The sequence below is a fragment of the Melanerpes formicivorus genome, unplaced genomic scaffold (assembly GCF_026170545.1).
Source record: "Melanerpes formicivorus ecotype bairdi unplaced genomic scaffold, bMelFor1.0.p_v2 SCAF_1, whole genome shotgun sequence".
Lineage (NCBI taxonomy): Eukaryota > Metazoa > Chordata > Aves > Piciformes > Picidae > Melanerpes > Melanerpes formicivorus.
This window is the reverse complement of record NW_027142353.1, coordinates 64,889,370-64,906,787: the sequence shown is the minus strand read 5'-3', so window position 1 is coordinate 64,906,787 and position 17,418 is coordinate 64,889,370. Positions and strand designations below refer to the sequence as shown.

Genomic DNA, 17,418 nt, shown 5'->3' with positions numbered 1-17,418 from the left:
CCCCCTTCAGATACTGGAAGGCCACAATGAGGTCACCTCGGAGCCTTCCCTTCTCCAGACTGAACAGCCCCAACTCCTTCAGTCTGTCCTGTCTGGCAACTATTTTTTGGGGTGTTTCCTAAGTGGTTTGGAATATCCTATCAAGTTGTACCCACATGAGTTTACACTTGGCTTTACCAAGATGGTAGAAGAGATGCCCTCTTAGAGGAAGATAAACTATAGAGGGAGGGACTGATTTTCTAGAGAGCTACATGGGCATGTTAATTATTGAGGCTAATAAAAGGGTGGTCCTTGTGTGCTCCAATTCTTAGGTGTCCAGACAGAAAGACAGTATCACAGTATCACTAAGGTTGGAAGAGACCTCGAGGATCATTGAGTCCAACCTGTCACCACAGACCTCATGACTACACCATGGCACCAAGTGCCACCTCCAATCCCCTCTTGAACACCTCCAGGGCTGGTGACTCCACCACCTCCCTGGGCAGCCCATTCACAAAGCCTCTCATTTCCAGACATGCTCATAAGAATGAGCCTCATTTTGGGCTTTCTAAAACCAAATACATTCACAGCACTTGAAATCTCAATAAATGGCTCAGAAAACCCTAGAAAGTGGAGAGGTCCTGGCAAATTCTTTCTCCCTCTGGTAACACTGAATTATGACCTAGAGTCATGTGATTGAGAAAACAAAAATGATGAAAGAGTCTAGCTTTAGAAATCTCAGGCATGATGAAACAGTTAAAATGAAAATAAAGAGGTTTGACAAGGATGGCAAAAACACAAAAACCCACAAAAACCCTGCCCCAGTATGCCATGCCATCCATCTGAAATGAAGGAGACAAAAAAAATCATCCAGACTTCCCCAAAACCACTGACTGGCTCTGGCCTGGATGGGTAAGTGAGCAGCTTATGCATTCACCGAAGGATTGGCAAAGGTCCTGCCACTAGAGCAACCTCCTCCCTTGCCCTGCTCTGCATAGCCAGGCTCTCTACCTATCCCAGTCTTAACCTGCTGAGAAGGAGGAGCTTTGCTCTGACCATTCCTTATTTATAACTTGTTGAGAGCTGGGAGGGAGGGGTGAGCTCTCTGTGGTGCATCCTGCTGCTGCCGCCGCTGCCAGCCGTGCAATCACGACTACAAATGCCTCCCGCGCAGCCTGCTGGCTGCCTCCGTGCTCTCGGGTTCCTCTGGCTGTTTGCAGTAGTGGAAGCAAGGACCAGAACCTATTACCTTGGGATTGTGGAAGAGAACTGGGATTATGCACCATCTGGGAAAAATCTGATCACTGGGCAAGACCTCTTAGAGGACAAGTAAGTCACTGAGAGCTCTAATAAATTGGAGGTTCATCCACAGCTCCAAAGAAAATTGACTTTAACGTGGTTAATGTTGCTGTAACTGTCTTAAGATGGGCTTGTTCTTAATGCCAGTGATGTTGTCATAGGTGGGGTTTCAGCTTCAAAGCAAGAATAGTCTATTCTCATCCATCACAGTTGAATAAGTAAAGTGATAGTGTATATTTGAAGGTGATGTTAAGGAACTGATGTTTGTCAGAACCAAAAGTCAGAGAGTGGGCTCAAAATCCCCTGTTTGTGTTTTGTGGAGGTGCTGGTATTTCAGGGACCTGGTGTCCAAATTTGAACTTTGCCATAATCAAGCACAGCTCTTTTCAATAAGACAAAGAAGTCTGTTTAACTTGCAAAAGCTTTCTCCCCATGAGAGGATAAATGTTGGGGGCTTGGCACAACACCGTGAAATTCAGCTGCATGCAGTACCTGTGAATGAGATGCAAGTAGATTGTTCATATTTATCCCTGCAATGTAGGCAGCTGTGGAGATCTCCATTGAGGAAATCTCTTTAGACAAATGCTTAAATATACCACAGCGAATGGGCAGAGCCAAGTCCTGCTGACCACCTGCACTGAAGCTGGAGTGTGCTGGTAAGCACTGTGACGAATTGTGCCTCAGCCAGAGGAAAGCAGGCACCCATTCTTGTGCCTGCACTGCTGGGGTCGGCTGTGTGTCCTTCCCACACCAGGAGAGCTCACCCAGATGGCGGATGTGGGTAGCACAGATCCTTGGTGTCTCTATACCATGGCCTTCAATCATGCACAGGGGTATTTTTAAGACTGAATTGATATCTTTGATACCCTAGAGACAGTCTGGGGCTCCTTCCTCTGGGATTGGCAGGAGGGAGCTGTGAGGAGGTCCTGGTGTTCACACCAAGTTTGAAGGCACACTGGGAGCTGGATGGTGCTTCCTGGAAGTTAGAAATGGGAATGCTCTTTCTGACTTTTCAGGAAATCCCAAGCAATGCTGGACTCTTCAGTAGTGGCCAGTCACTTCAGGTAGACTCTCATCTGGATTCCATACAGGAAATTATCTTGCCACAGGCAGGAGGCAAGAAGGAGTTTTGTTTTTCAACAGAAATTTATGCTGTCAACAGCGAGAAGTAGGAGAGAGCACCCAAGCCAGTAGGTGTTACCTTTACAGGTAGAATTCAGGGTAGGAGTTTGTTCCCAGTTCACTAAAACAAGCTTCACTGGAAAAGGTTATTCTTTAGTTGGGAATGGGTTTAATCCAGCTATGTTAAACACTTCAATTTCTTACTTCCTTACTCTTTTTAGCAGAGGACAATACTCTTCACTCCAAATGGGAAGAGCTCTCACTAAAAGCAGCTCAGGTTTCAGTGAAGTGTATGTGCTTGTAAATCCACCCCAATGCCACAGAGAGATTGGAATCTGTTCTGTGAGTTACACTTTTAAGGCTGTCTGCACTTTGTTCCTTAAACATGAAGGGGCACATGGAAGTCTGTGCCTTTTACATGGCACGGCAGGCAGGGTAGATAGCTTGTGTCTCCAGTCATCTCTGTGCTGTAATCATTACAGTTTACCCACAGAGGACTTTGATGTAGACCATACACTCAAGGCTGGGGAGTTGTTGGTGATGACCTCTCTACCTGCAGAATAATGAAGTGATCCTTGTAACTAGTTTATTCCATTTCCAAACTGCAGTGAGTTAAGGCAGAATAAAGCACTGTAGTCTGGAATAATGGTGTGTCTACATGTGGACTAACCAGTGAGCCATTAATAGCTATTCTGACTCTTTGACTCTTCAGAATGACTTCTAAGGTAAAGTTAAAGCAATATATTAGTGAGTTATTTCTCGCCTAATTAGCTGGTTCCTATGGATGCTCTCAAAAACATAGTTCCATAAATGACATTTAAGGAACATCTCTTAGGCAGGGACAGAGCTGTATTTCGAGCCATCTGTGTTCTGCACCAGCAGCACTCAGGTTTGCTGAGCCTAGCACTCCTCACCTTGTGATGCATCCTCAGAGTAGCCATCTGATGGGGCACTATCCCAGTTTTATGGACGGGGAAGTGAAGATAAAGAGGTTGCAGACAAACCGATTATCTTTAAAAGCATAAAGGAATGCTGCCTTTGATTCCAGCTAGCCCACAGAGATATCATCAAAATTACTTATTCTCCATGACTTAATGAAAATGCTGAATTAACAGCTGTGTAATGGAAAGTGTTACATTACCTGGATTAGACAGCAAGATCTAAGGATGATTTTCAGCGTTGCTGAGACAAAGTCAGTAATACCTTCCTGAGCCTTTAGCTTTTAGCAGTAAATAGGAAAAAGGGAACTTCAGGATCCAAGGCATGGGGCTGGCAATGGGGTGAGCTGGAGCTGGCACCAGCAAGCTGCTCAGTTACTAGCGTGCTGGTTCAGAGTGAGCTGCCTCCTGAGCCAGGAGCCCTAGAGCTGCATCAGCACCTCCCTGGGTGTGAGTTGTAAAGGCTCAGCCTCTTGTCTGAACAGATTAACCCAAAGGCAGCTCTGTGTTAACACAACTATTTTGCTTTGGATGCTAATTTTTATTATGCCTTGTGTTGTTGGACTGCTCAAGGGCCAACTTGCTGCTTGCACAGAGCAAGTATCTTGCTGTGCATCTGTGCTTCTTATGCAAAGGGAGTAATGAGGCTGTTTGTCATTCATCTTGTCTGCTTGCCTCTGCCATTCATCCTGTCTGCTTGAAGCCTTGAGCTGCTTCACTAATTCTCATCATTTGGAGCATTATGAATGAAACCATGACATTTCACTCCTGGTTTTTCCCTTCAAAAACTAAGATGACATTTTCTGAAGCTCAGAAGACTTTGGAAGTCACAGATGCAAATTGTGGCCTCTGAGTATAGGTGATCTGGGAGGATGTTCAGCATCCCCTTCCACATGATATACGTGGTGAAAAAGTTGACACCATTAAATTGTGGGGGACTGGACACACAGGGGGGAAGGTGCTGTCACTGGTGCTGGATGTGCTGCAGAACCATGTGGTGTTTTGTGGGCTAGGACACAAATATGCTGCAGTAGGAGGGAGAGCTCAGGCATTGCCCACACCCTTCAATGGTCACATAGGTAATGGTCTTTCAAGAGAAAAATACACCTAGGTGTTGTAGCTTGATATACATCAGCCTTTCCCTCCCAGCTGTGGCTCAGCCCTCAGGATGAGAATTTGATTGATAATCCTTTTAAACCAGCTTGGTAGCTGTTTGTGATGGACGCTTAAATCTTGGTTTGCTGGTGGGAGAGGTAACTGCTCATCCCTTCTCTTTAGGTCACCAATCCTACATTTATCTGGGCCAAGTCTTGCACCTACCAATGCTAACAGGGGGTTTTCTGTTACTACAGCATAAAGCACAGTTTGTGCAGTTTGCCTGTGGGGAGATCCCACCCAAAGAAATGACAGTGAATCTGTCGTCACAGATGTGAAGCTAATGGCTGAGTCATCGTGCGGCCAAATGACCTAATTGCATCAGCTGAGATGATCCATGTGGGAAGGGTCAACATCAAAAGGGCATTCAAGGTGAAATTCTGGCTCTGATGAGGTCTGAGAGGAATTTTATTGTTGGCTTTATGAGAAGCAGAAGTTTATTCTAGGAGAGAAACCATCAAAGCACACTTAACCAGCAATGCATCAGACCTTCAGCTAAGATTTTATGGGCTTCATTGACCTCTTCCATGGCTTGTGTGGATCAGAAAAGGCCTAAAACATCCTTTGAAGATATTGCATCTTTCTCTTGTGAGGACAACTTGCTCCTTGAACTTTGTGGTTGGGGCACTACCTACAAATGTGAGTTGGAACCACTGGTCCCTCTCCACTGGCCGTCCCTCTAACAATAGACGTTGCACTGGCCTTAGCATCGGAGTCATGCTTTGACAGATGGTTTTCCTGAACACAGTACATGACCCAGGGATTAAGATGACTGGGACAGCCTGGAGCCATGAGCACTGCCCTATCTCACTCCAGCCACAGGGAAAACAGGGTATGCTGAGGCAAAAAAAAACCCTGTTAGAAACCCTACCATAAACTATGTGAAGAGAATAGAGAGTAAGGAAGGTTTCACCACCAACAGATTTCAGAGGAAAAAACACAAAGATAGTGGTTTAAATGGTTGTCAGTGCAGAATCTATGGGACTTGACTTTAGTAGATAGAATAGAATAGAATAGCAATAGAATAGAATAGACCAGGTTGAAAAAGACCTTTGAGAGCATCAAGTCCAACCTATCACCCAACACCATCTAATCAACTAAACCATGGCACCAAACCATCCAGTTTCTTCCTAACACCTTCAGTGATGGTGACTCCACCACCTCCCTGGGCAGCCCATTCCAAGGGCCAGTCTCTCTTTCTGTGAAGAACTTCTTCCTAACATCCAGCCTAAACCTCCCCTGGTGCAGCTTGAGACTGTATTGAGAGACAGTTTACAGTTGCACCCAAGAGCATGCAGTGGCCATTTGGCATGCTGACTGCAGGAGAAAATCTGGGACTCCACATCTGGCAGCTATTTGAAGTGCTGATTTTTCAGTTGTGATTGCAACAGCCAACAAACTCAGCAGATTCCAAAATCATATCAGCAAGGGATCCAGCTTCAGTCTACTGCGGAGCTGTTTGGCCATGCACAACTTGTTGGTTCTTTCCATTTCTTACTGCACACTTTGACACAGTACTCACATAAGGGCCTCTTGAATAAAAAAAACCAACACCTTTGCTAGGTTGTAATTCTGTTTCTTAAGATCAAAGCCAACACAAACATGGTAAAATGTTGGCAACATGTTTGTTTTGTGTGATAAAAGGAACGGGCGTAGAAACTACATGGTCCTGTCCTAACTCATGGTCCTCCTCTGAGGCAACAGAACAGCTGCATGCCTAATCCTGATTGGAAGTGTAATCTGCATGAAACTCTTGTTCTAGTCTTTTTACAATGTGGAAGAGTCAGAGTGCTCATCATGGCAGGGAGATGAATGCCTGTATGTTAATGCATATTTAAAGGAGTCAGAGTTAATTCTCTATTAGTAACTCCCCACCCCACTCTTGTGCATTGCCAACTTCTCTTGGAACTTAAGAACTGCTGAGACTGATCAACTGGCAACATGAAATTTGGCACTGAAATAAGGACTTTTTTTTTCCCTTAGTCTGAAGAAGGCATTTTATGCCCTGATTCAGAAGGCTGCTTACCTTTGTATGTAACATCAAGGCTGGCCTGATTGAAGGAGATGAAGGAAGGATCAAGAAGCTTGCATGGGTACAGCTCCAGAAGATGGAGTAGTCTCCTTTCATACATGAAGTGGAACTGGCTGATCTTCCCAACCTTCTGCACATGAAGTGCAGGCTGACAGCTTGGTTGGAGGGAGAAATTCAGGGGTCAGAAGAACAGCTCTGAAATATGCACAATGGAAAGATGGGGAAAGTTCAGGCAGCGATATCATAAAGACAACAGGAGGATAAAACAGTTTGATGTGATCAGGGGAGCATGAAGAAACAGAAAGAAGGTTGGTCTGCTTGTGACAAGAGGGGAATGACATCTAGGAGGTATTTGGGCCCAGTAGAATAGACAGGTTGTGACCACTGGAAGAAAGAGGCAAAGGCAGATTGAGAGATTGGTTATGTTTAGCCATTAGAGCATTTGGAGAAGACACTGCTGCAGTAACGTATTGGAAAGAAAGTGGATGGGAAAGAACAAAACAGTAAAGGTTGGATAAACTGAGTGATGGAAAATATGAAGAGTCTCCATCAAAAGCCAGGTAATGGTGTTTAAGAACTGTTGTCAAAGACAGGATATAAAAGAACACTATCCTGAAGCCTTAAAAATCTCTGAGGGACTCTAGAGATGGATAGTAAGGAACTGCAGGGTGGGACATGCACCAGCATCAGAGGCTTTGTGGAGAACTGAGAAGTTTTCACTGAAAGAAAGAAGAGGAATAGAGGGACAACTTCTGTCTCACATTCATGGAGCAGCAGGAGCTGTGGTGCTGAGCCTGTGCCAGCTCCCTCTGAGCTCCCTCTGAGCTCACATCTGCTGGCTGTGCTTCTGCACTAGGTGGAGGTACCAGCCCCACACTGTGGCCACATGGCCATGATACAGGCATCTGGGAGTGTACAGAAGAAGTCATTCCCACCTGTGCATCCTTTCTGTGAGCTTCCTATGGCTGAGACCATTACCCCCAGCATGGGTAGTCTTTCTGCCAAGGACTTTAAACACTGGAATGTGCAGCATAGCAACACTCACAAAGAGTTAGCTACCAGCTACCTGCAAGTCTGAGGTGGGCACTCAGAAGTCTTTCTGGATGAAATGGAGTAGCCTGGATGCCTGGGGGGCTCATAACAACCATTGTGCTCTGTTCTTGGATACTCAAGGCAACCAGAACAATGTGCTGAAAATGCATGTTTCTGTGTGGGTGTAAGAACTGAGCTCTACCCCTCCCAAATGGGAGGATTGAGGCTGAGGTGCTTGCAGCCCAAGAGACTCCCAAATATCATGGTATTTAGGGTAGGAAATTCTTCTGCCCTTTGCAGAGTGTGGATCTAGAGGAAAGGAAGCTGTGGAAGAGCCTAAGTCTGTACCACAAGGGAATCACTGGCATGTAGGATTGGCTTTCAACATTAATTAGTTGCAGGTTTTTTTTTCAGACAATGATTAAATAAGATTCATGATTAACTAGGGCCAAAAGTTCAGGTTGCCCCTTTCCCATCATGTTCCTTCTCTGGCTCTGTGACTCCTGCATTGATTGATGCCCTGCACAGAAGAGCATCACCTACACAGTGTCTGGCTGCCTCTGATACTCATTGCACTGACAGTGGTCTCTGCATCTCTGAACAGGCAGACAATATGAATGGGCCTCCTTTCATAAAATCTCACGCTCAAAAGACTTCTCCTGACTCCTAGATGGCTTTAGGTAAGAGGCAGGCACATATCTAGCCAGAAGAGCTGCTACAGCATGACTTCAGGCACTGAAAAAAATCTTTGGTGCCTAAACCTACAAGGTTTTCTAAGGGTGAATCCTTCAACTTCAGTATCTAATTAGAATAGAATAGAATAGAATAGAATAGAATAGAATAGAATAGAATAGAATAGAATAGAATAGAATAGAATAGAATAGAATAGAATAGAATAGAATAGAATAGACTGTGTTGGAAGAGACCTTCAAGATCATCGAGTCCAACCTATCACCCAACACCATCTAAGCAACTAAACCACGGCACTAAGCACCCCATCCAGTCTCTTCTTAAACACTTCCAGTGATGCTGACTCCACCACCTCCCTGGGCAGCACGTTGCAATGGCAAATCACTCTTTCTGGGAAGAACTTCTTCCTAACATCCAGCCTAAACTTCCCCTGGCACTGATTGAGACTACGTCCTCGTGTTCTGGTGCTGGTTGCCTGGGAGAAGAGACCAACCCCCACCTGGCTACAACCTCCCTTCAGGTAGCTGTAGACAGCAGTAAGGTCTCCCCTGGGCCTCCTCTTCTCCAGGCTAAGCAACCCCAGCTCCCTCAGCCTCTCCTCACAGGGCTGTGCTCCAAACCCCTCCCCAGCTTTGCTGCCTTCCTCTGGACACCTTCCAGCAACTCAACATCTTTCCTAAACCGAGGGGCCCAGAACTGGATTGTGGGATCCCTGATCTTTGTGTTTAAAGGCAGTAGGCTCATGCCAAGCCCAACAAAGTGTGGAGCTGTGGAAGAACATACAGTGTTGTCTGGCCTGAAAGCAATGGGCCTAAGGGCACCATCATCATGGGGAGAGAACAGTGTCACTGAAGCACCTCATTTAAAATACTTGGTGGCTGATAGCAGTGGAACATTTTCAGCTATAAAATACCTCCTGAAAAGAAGCACTTTCTGGAGGAGTTTGTTTTTTTTTTTCCTGGAGAAAACATCTTACAAACAATTAAAGAAAAAATCAATTTATAATTCAAATTAGAGCCTAACCACATTAATATATTGTCATGAGGTAGGGAAACACTACTCCTGACAGCACCTACAACTCTGTGGTAAGGGCACTTGTAGCAGGTCTACCCCCCAGGCAGTGGAAGGTATTGTCTCCTTGGTGAAGGTGGTGCAACTTGCCAGGTCTTGCTGTGCACACAGACAGTTACCACAGACCTGCTAATTCACTGGAAACACAGACTTCTTGGCAAGTCATTCCTTAACCAGCCTTTTAGAGTGTGTTTATCTGACACACATTATTCTGTGAAAAGCAGGCCAAGAGATTCTGTCCAGAAAGATAAGAGTAGAGTGGAGTGGAATGGAATGGAATGGAATGGAACGGAATGGAATTAACCAGGTTGGAAAAGACCTCAGAGATCAAGTCCAACCTATCACCCAACACCATCTAATCAACTAAACCATGGCACCAAGCACCCCATCTAGTCTCTTCTTAAACACCTCCAGTGATGCTGACTCCACCACCTCCCTGGGCATCACATTCCAATGGCCAATCTCTCTTTCTGGGAAGAACTTCTTCCTAACATCCAGTCTAAACCTCCCCTAGCACAGCTTGAGACTGTGTTCTCTTGTTCTGGTGCTGGTTGCCTGGGAGAAGAGACCAACCCCCACCTGGCTACAACCTCCCTTCAGGTAGTTGTAGAGAGCAAGAAGGTCTCCCCTGAGCCTCCTCTTCTCCAGGCTAAGCAACCCCAGCTCCCTCAGCCTCTCCTTATAGGGCTGTGCTCCAAACCCCTCCCCAGCTTTGTTGCCCTTCTCTGGACACCTTCCAGCAACTCAACATCTTTCCTAAACTGAGGGGCCCAGAACTGGACACATTGGACACTCTCCATTGTAGACAAGTGTTTCTGCCACAGCAGTATCGTTGGTAGCATTTTCATTTGTGCCCAAACAGCTCCTGGCTTATTATAAAGCCCATTTTTCAAATGAAAAAGCATTCATTTTGGAGGCTTTTGTGTCTGGATCACTTCAGGGATCTGTTTCAGAGAGTGGCCAGAGATGTGGGGAGGCCATGAGTTAGGGTGACAAGGAGCAGTGCCTTGAAAAGGAGGAGTGGTTGATGCTGTGGTGAAGAAATTACCGTGAATCATACCTTTGAACTTGTGTGACAGCCAACACTTAAGCTGCTGGTACTGCACAAAAGCACCTCAATGAAATGTGTTCAAGCAGGTGAGCTGGCCAGTCACAAAACCTCACTATAAATACGAAATCACTGCAGTTCTGCCAGGTGTACTTCAGGAAAATTCAGCTTGGCTTTCTTAATGGGTTTATTAGGAAGCATTAAAGGTCAAACAAACTTCAGGGGATGCAAAAACTCATGGAGCAGTCAACTATGGTAAACCTGGCCATGCAGTCCACCACTGGCTGTATAGCAAAGGAGTTCATTTCTACCTTCTTTGTGTGAGGAGTCTGATCTAGTGTGAGGTGTCCCTGCCCATGGCAGGGGGGTTGGAACTAGATGATCCTTGTGGTCCCTTCCAACCCTGACTGATACTGTGATGCTATCATACTATCATACTGCGGCGGGTTGAAGTTTCCCCCCCCCAGCATTAGCTTTGCCAGACCAACTCAGTTAGAAGCAAATGGAGCTGTATTGACAAGCAAAATCTACACTCTACAGTGGAATGCAATGAATGTGTACAAAATATACAGGAGTTACAGTATTATACAGATATATACCATTAATAAACAGCACAAGGAGCGCCCTGGCCAAGGACCAGGGGAGGCTACTAGCTTCTCCTTCCCTTAACCCCCTTACCCCTCTGTACAAAGGGACAAGAGAAAGGAGCAGAGTAGTTAGACTTAGCCAAGGCCAGCCAAAAGCACACAGATTCTCTCTCCCAAGTGAAGCAAAACCAGCCAGAGATCAGAAGAGAAGAGAAAAGGGAAGAATTGCTATGGTGCAGCTCCTCTTATTCCAGCTATTTACCCAAGGAATTTGTTTAGAATAATCTTTTGTTTTCCTTCTCACCCCCAATAGTGCTTTATGTGTATTTTTCTACTTCTCTGCTCAAAACCTGTAACTAAATTTTAAAGGCACAGCCTAAACCCACCACACATACTTGTCACCTGTAACCTGGAAGCAAGTTACAAAGGATATTATATTGTAACAGGTGGGATGAACATAGGTTGCCAGCATGACATCCTAGTTAAAAGAGCAAAAGTAATTCCCAGCTGTGTTAGAAGCACTGAGTGGAAGCACCTCAGGCATTAGCTGGGATATTAGATGGCTATTGTGTGAAGATCCTGTGCTCAGACTTCAAAAGAGATAGAGAAATATTGGAAGGCTTTCAGAATGGAGCTTTGGGAAAGATGTGTGGTACAAAGCATGTCAGTGTCCTTGGTTTCTCCAGAAGAAGGGTAGGGAGGCAATTTACTCAATTAAGTAAAACTTATGCAAGTGCCTGCATAGGAAAGAAGCTCTTGATGGTATGTGGCTGTTTTGATCTGAGGGCTTGATGGGAGCCAGTGGTTGGAGTGTGGAGATAGATGATATTAGACTACAAATTCAGTCAAAGATTCAAAGGGAACAAGTATTTAACAGCGCTAATATGTCAACGACTGGCCGTATGGTGGGTTCTCCATCACTTGAAGTTGCTATGAACAGGCTCTGAAATGTAGAAATGATGCATTTCCTGCAAAAAAAAAAAAGGAAAAATAATTCCCTGCTGCTCTTTTGGAGTGTCAGACTGGTTGATTGGCCTTGCTCTTACTGGCATTTGGAAAAGCTTTACTCTCCTTTCCTTCTGAATCCTCCTGCTCTCAGATGTGAGGTTTCAAATCTTCACAAGAGGGAGAAGCTGCTAAAACTGTACAGAGAGGCCTGAGGAGCTGGTCCTCAAGTGAAGACTCGTAGTAACCCTGCTAAAGACCAGACCTGCAAGTGGGATGACTGCTACTGCACAGAAATGGGGTCATACCCTGCTAGTGCGGTGCAGGCTTACTCCTCAACGTTTATTCCACTGGCTATGTGTTGTGTCCCAAGGAACTATTGACTGGCACTGCTAGTACCAGGCATTTGATCAACTCTCAAAGAAGTTTGTTTTCTTCTCTAAATTGTTTTCCCTTCCCAACACCAGGTTTGCAAGCGTGTATGCAACAAGGGGAGCCAACCGGATAGGACGTGTCTACAAGAAGGCTATTTTCAGGCAATTCACAGATGACACTTACACCCAGGAGATCCCCAAAGCAGCCTGGCTGGGGTTCCTTGGGCCAGTCCTGAAAGCAGAAGAGGAGGATGTCTTTATCATCCATCTGAAAAACTTTGGTTCCCGCCCATACTCTGTGCATCCTCATGGGGTCTTCTATGACAAGGAGTCTGAAGGTAAAAGCTGCTTTGCGTTTTCCTCTCCTTTTCCCTAGAGAAGAAAATGTCATAGACAAAAAATCATCCAGGTATTTATTGTTCAGGTAAATGGCATCAGGGGACTTTAGATCACCCTCTCATAAATTCATAGAATCATAGAATCAATAAGGTTGGAAAAGACCTCAGAGATCATCAAGTCCAACCTGTCACCACAGGACTAACTAAATCATGGCTTCAAAGTGCCACATCAAACCCCTCCTGAACACCTCCAGGGATGGTGACTCCACCACCTCCCTGGGCAGCACATTCCAATGGCCAATATCTCTGGGAAGAATCTCTTCCTAACTTCCAGCCTAAACTTCCCCTGGCACAGCTTGAGACTGTGTCCTCTTGTTCTGGTGCTGCTTGCCTAAGGGAAGAGACCAACCCCCACCTGCCTACAACCTCCCTTCAGGTAGTTGTAGACAGCAATAAGGTCTCCCCTGAGCCTCCTCTTCTCCAAGCTAAACAACCCCAGCTCACTCAGCCTCTCCTCACAGGGCTGTGCTCCAAACCCCTCCCCAGCTTTGTTGCCCTTCTCTGGACACCTTCCAGCAAGTCAACATCTTTCCTAAACTGAGGGGCCCAGAACTGGACACAGGACTCAAGGTGTGGCCTAACCAGTGCTGAGTCCAGGGCACAATGACTTCCATGCTCCTGCTGGCCACACTACTCCTGATACAGGCCAGGATGCCATTGGCCTTCTTGGCCACCTGGGCACACTGCTGCCTCATGTTTAGGTGGCTGCCAATCAGCACCCCCAGGTCCCTTTCTGTTTGGCAGCTCTCCAGCCACTCTGACCCCAGCCTGTAGCTCTGCATGGGGTTGTTGTGACCGAAGTGCAGCACCCGGCACTTCGACTTGTTGAATGCCATCCTGTTGGACTCCATCAGTTATAGCAGATGATGACTAAAATCCGGAACAGCCTCACCTCTTAACACTTTTTGCCACCAACTCTCAACCCCTGCAATAAACAGGTTAGGTAGCTCTTTTTTCCATTAATTATTTTCCTAAATTATAAGTCACCGAAGCAACTTGCCTCCTTCCTTCTACTTCCAGCCTCTTTGAATGGAAGGAGCTCTTGCAAGCAAATTTTTTCCCCTCTTCATAGGGTTGTAGCAGTCATGATTCAATTTTCAGAATCCCCAAACCTGTGCCTGTGTATTTTGCTTGGAGGACCCTATGGATTTGCCTGCATTTCTTATCCTTGTCAGTTCTCTATCAGAAGACATACAGTGTTTAGCCAGCAAAATGTGTGGTGAATGAAGAGAATAAAGAGCCAAGGAATAATTAAAGCCTTTTTAAAGCTTTGTCTGCTAATAAATAATGGATTTTACCTCTCAACTTCTTATATTGATTTATGATGATACTTTTACCAGAACTTCTGAGGTGTTCTTTTTTAGTTCCTCAGTGAGTCTTTGTTTATGAGTGCTGTTACTGTTTTATATGTCTGTGATAAAATAGAAGAAATGAAACTGTGTTACTGTTTTATACATCTGTGATAAAATAGAAGAAATGAAACCTTTATTTAAGGAAAGAAAGCAGTAAAGGTCTAAAAGTTTCCTTTTTTCCCCCCTTTTTTTTTAATGAATTAGGAGCACTTTACCCTGATGGAACCGGTGGTAAAAGCAAAGAGGACGACTTTGTTGTTCCTGGTGGAAATTACACATACACATGGCCAGTAAGGAAAGATTATTCTCCAACTTTGGCAGACTCAAACTGCTTGACTTGGATTTACCATTCTCACATTGACACACCAAGAGATATTGCATCTGGTTTAATTGGGCCACTGCTGGTTTGTAAAAAAGGTACTGAGCTAGAACCACAGAGAAAGCAAGCCCCTCTGTCAGGCTTGGCATCTTAACAGTCATTTTTGCTTACAGGTATAAACATGGTGGTCTAGAGTCTATCCCTACATAGCCCATAAAAAAGGGGCAAGGAATAGCTGGGCCATTCCAGGAGCATCCCAGGGTAGGTATTGTAGCTCTGGGACAACCCCCTTCCTGCTCCCCTTTGGCTTCATGAGAGATCTGCCTCGGCTGGTGGAGGGACTGCAGCACGCTCTGTGGCCAGCCAGCCGTGAGCAAGACCAAGAATAAAGGTCCCCAAACTGGGATTGTTTCAGGACAAGCAAAGGACTTGCTGCCCAGGAAAGGAAATCAGTGCTGAATGGTGACTTCATCATTGGCAAAGAATAAATGTCCCCAAACTGGGATTGTTTCAGGACAAGCAAAGGACTCGCTGCCCAGGAAAGGAAATCAGTGCTGAATGGTGACCTCATCCTTGGCATAGCCATATTTGACACCACAATATCCTTGGCCATTTTTACCCCAGAAGGTTTATATCTTTCTTTTTGCTCACAAGTTGCATATAACAGCCATACAGGGATGTGTCCTGAACAGCTGAGGCAACAGCCTGCCATGTGTATTTGATAGCCTTCTAATTTTGTGCTGGAGCCACCAGGGACCATATACCAGCCCTTTCTCCTCTTGCCAGCTGAGTTGTTGCCTCCTCTTCCCTTTGGGTGCCTGTAACTGCCACCTCTTCCCAGTACTTCCCACAGTACATAATCAGCCCTGATTTTATACACAGAACATGTAAGCCAAGCAACTTTGATGTATTAAGACAAGAAAGGCTTCACTGTGGGAAGGAGAGGCCTGGTCTCCAGCTTAACTCACAGAAGTAAAACATCTTGGATTTTTATTCTCCCAAAGAGCCTTTGAAATCTGCAGAGCTGCCTGAGTATGTGAAAAGGAGCTGATGGCTATGTGATAATGCCTGAATATGGGAGCTAGCACTTTCAAACCAATTGGAGCCTGAAAGGCTGGCTTATCTGGATGTCTGCCCTTGAATTCACCAAGGTGGATATCTGCAGGATGCTACTGTTGTAGTCCTCCATCCAGTGGTGGTGGGTGGCTCCTTACAGGACTGACAGGAAGGCTCTGGAGCTCCCTCCTATAGGAGATGGGCAAGCAACTATTTTCTTGGGTTCAGATGTAGGCTTCTGAATGGTCACTCAGAAAATGATGCTGAACTCAGCCTGAAGAAATGTTCATCCTGCCTTCAACCTTTCTTATCAAGTACTAGATAACTGCCAAGGTTTCCTTCTTAGTTCATGGAGAGTGAGACACATTTAGATGACCTTTCTGAGGGCACAGTTCACCAGTCACTTTAATGCAACAGAAAGGCAGGCAGACCTCTCCTTAATTCCCTGCCAAAACAGAAGTCACTCGCTTCTGGTTGGATCAGACTCATGAACTGGCTTGCTGTGTAGACACACAGCTGTTAGCACTGACTAAAGGACTGGGCTGGGGACAATGGGCCAAAGATGGGGAAAATGGGACCACAGGTATCAACAGGTTACTTGTGCTTATGTAAACTCAAAAAGGTTGTGAAACATCAGCTTGACTTCGATGAGATGAACTGCCTGATGGAGGGAGGTCAGGATGGTTTAGAAATGAGGTGACTCATTGTGCCCTATAGATTAGGGGCAGAGCACTTTATTTCCTCAAGTGCTCCACAGTTGTTGTCACTTTTAAATTCCATCCCCTCCAAGGCTTTTTTTATCACTTTCCTTTTTGTTTATAATTTAGGAACTGCAGATGAGACCTCAGTAGAAGGCCCTGGTGCTGCTAATGCTTTTGCCCTGATGTTTAGCATTGTAGATGAAAACTTCAGCTGGTACCTTGATGAGAATATAAAAACCTTCTGCTTGGAACCAGCCACAGTTAACAAAGAGGATGAAGGTTTCCAGACCAGCAACAGAATGCATGGTGAGCAGGACTCTTGAGTTAATGGTGACCTACAGCAGTGCCCAGGCTTTCTGTCATTTCAGTAGGACTTTCTGTCCCTTGTGATGTCTCCTTTTCATCTGTGTCAGCAAGGAATGGGGCAGGAGTTGAAGTTTCTACCTAAATACAGCACAATACATTCATTTGCAGAAGGGAGATTTGGCTTTTATGCCCAGCTCTACCACTTGTTTGGCATTTTATCCTAGGCAACAGATTTAAACCATTTGGTGACTGTGAGAAGAGAAAAGCAAAGTGCACAGCACTGTGAGACATGTGTGTGTTGAAAGAATCCAGCAGTTCTCAAAGGGCCTTGTGGGTAGTGGGCTGGCTGGTACAAGCACTCCTGCCCTTCAGGGATCCATTGGTCAATTGGTTCAGGTTGGATTCGATAATCTTTGAGGTCTCTTCCAACCTTAGTGATACTGTGATACTGTAATAGTACTTTGTGCCATTTGGAGCCATTTGGACAAGGGGACTGAGACCATCGTCTGTAAATTTGCAGATGACACCAAGCTGGGGGCAGGAGTTGATCTGCTACAGAGTAGGAGAGTTCTCCAGAGGGACCTCGACAGGCTGGACAGATGGGCAGAGTCCAATGGCAGGAGATTGAACACATCCAAGTGCCAGGTTCTGCACATTGGCCACAACAACATCATGCAGTGCTACAGGCTGGGGTCAGAGTGGCTGGAGAGCAGCCAGGCAGAAAGGGACCTGGGGGTACTGGTTGACAGTAGGCTGAACATGATGCCCAGGTGCCCAGGCAGCCAAGAGGGCCAATGGCATCCTGGCCTGCATCAGGAACAGTGTGGCGAGCAGGAGCAGGGAGGTCATTCTGCCCCTGTACACTGCACTGGTTAGGCCACACCTTGAGTCCTGTGTCCAGTTCTGGGCCCCTCAGTTTAGGAAAGATGTTGAGTTGCTGGAATGTGTCCAGAGAAGGGCAACAAAGCTGGGGAGTGGTTTGGAGCACAATCCCTATGAGGAGGGGCTGAGGGA

The 17,418-nt window shown here is 45.7% G+C and overlaps 1 protein-coding gene across 3 annotated transcripts in view; it reads left to right on the top strand.

The window, feature by feature from the left end:
• The first annotated feature begins 1,081 nt into the window (after positions 1-1,081).
• Positions 1,082-17,418, top strand: part of HEPHL1 (hephaestin like 1) — a 47,824-nt gene continuing 31,487 nt past the window's right edge. Inside the window, exons 1-4 of one of the 3 annotated variants that reach the window (XM_068145572.1) lie at positions 1,082-1,308; positions 12,366-12,610; positions 14,227-14,439; positions 16,225-16,404. In XM_068145572.1, coding sequence (XP_068001673.1) covers positions 1,139-1,308; positions 12,366-12,610; positions 14,227-14,439; positions 16,225-16,404 — 808 coding nt within the window. In that variant the 5' untranslated portion in view covers positions 1,082-1,138. Of the gene's footprint in view, positions 1,309-12,365; positions 12,611-14,226; positions 14,440-14,514; positions 14,603-15,307; positions 15,374-16,224; positions 16,405-17,418 lie in introns of those variants that run through there. The other 2 variants (XM_068145581.1, XM_068145590.1) reach the window with 2 other exon arrangements.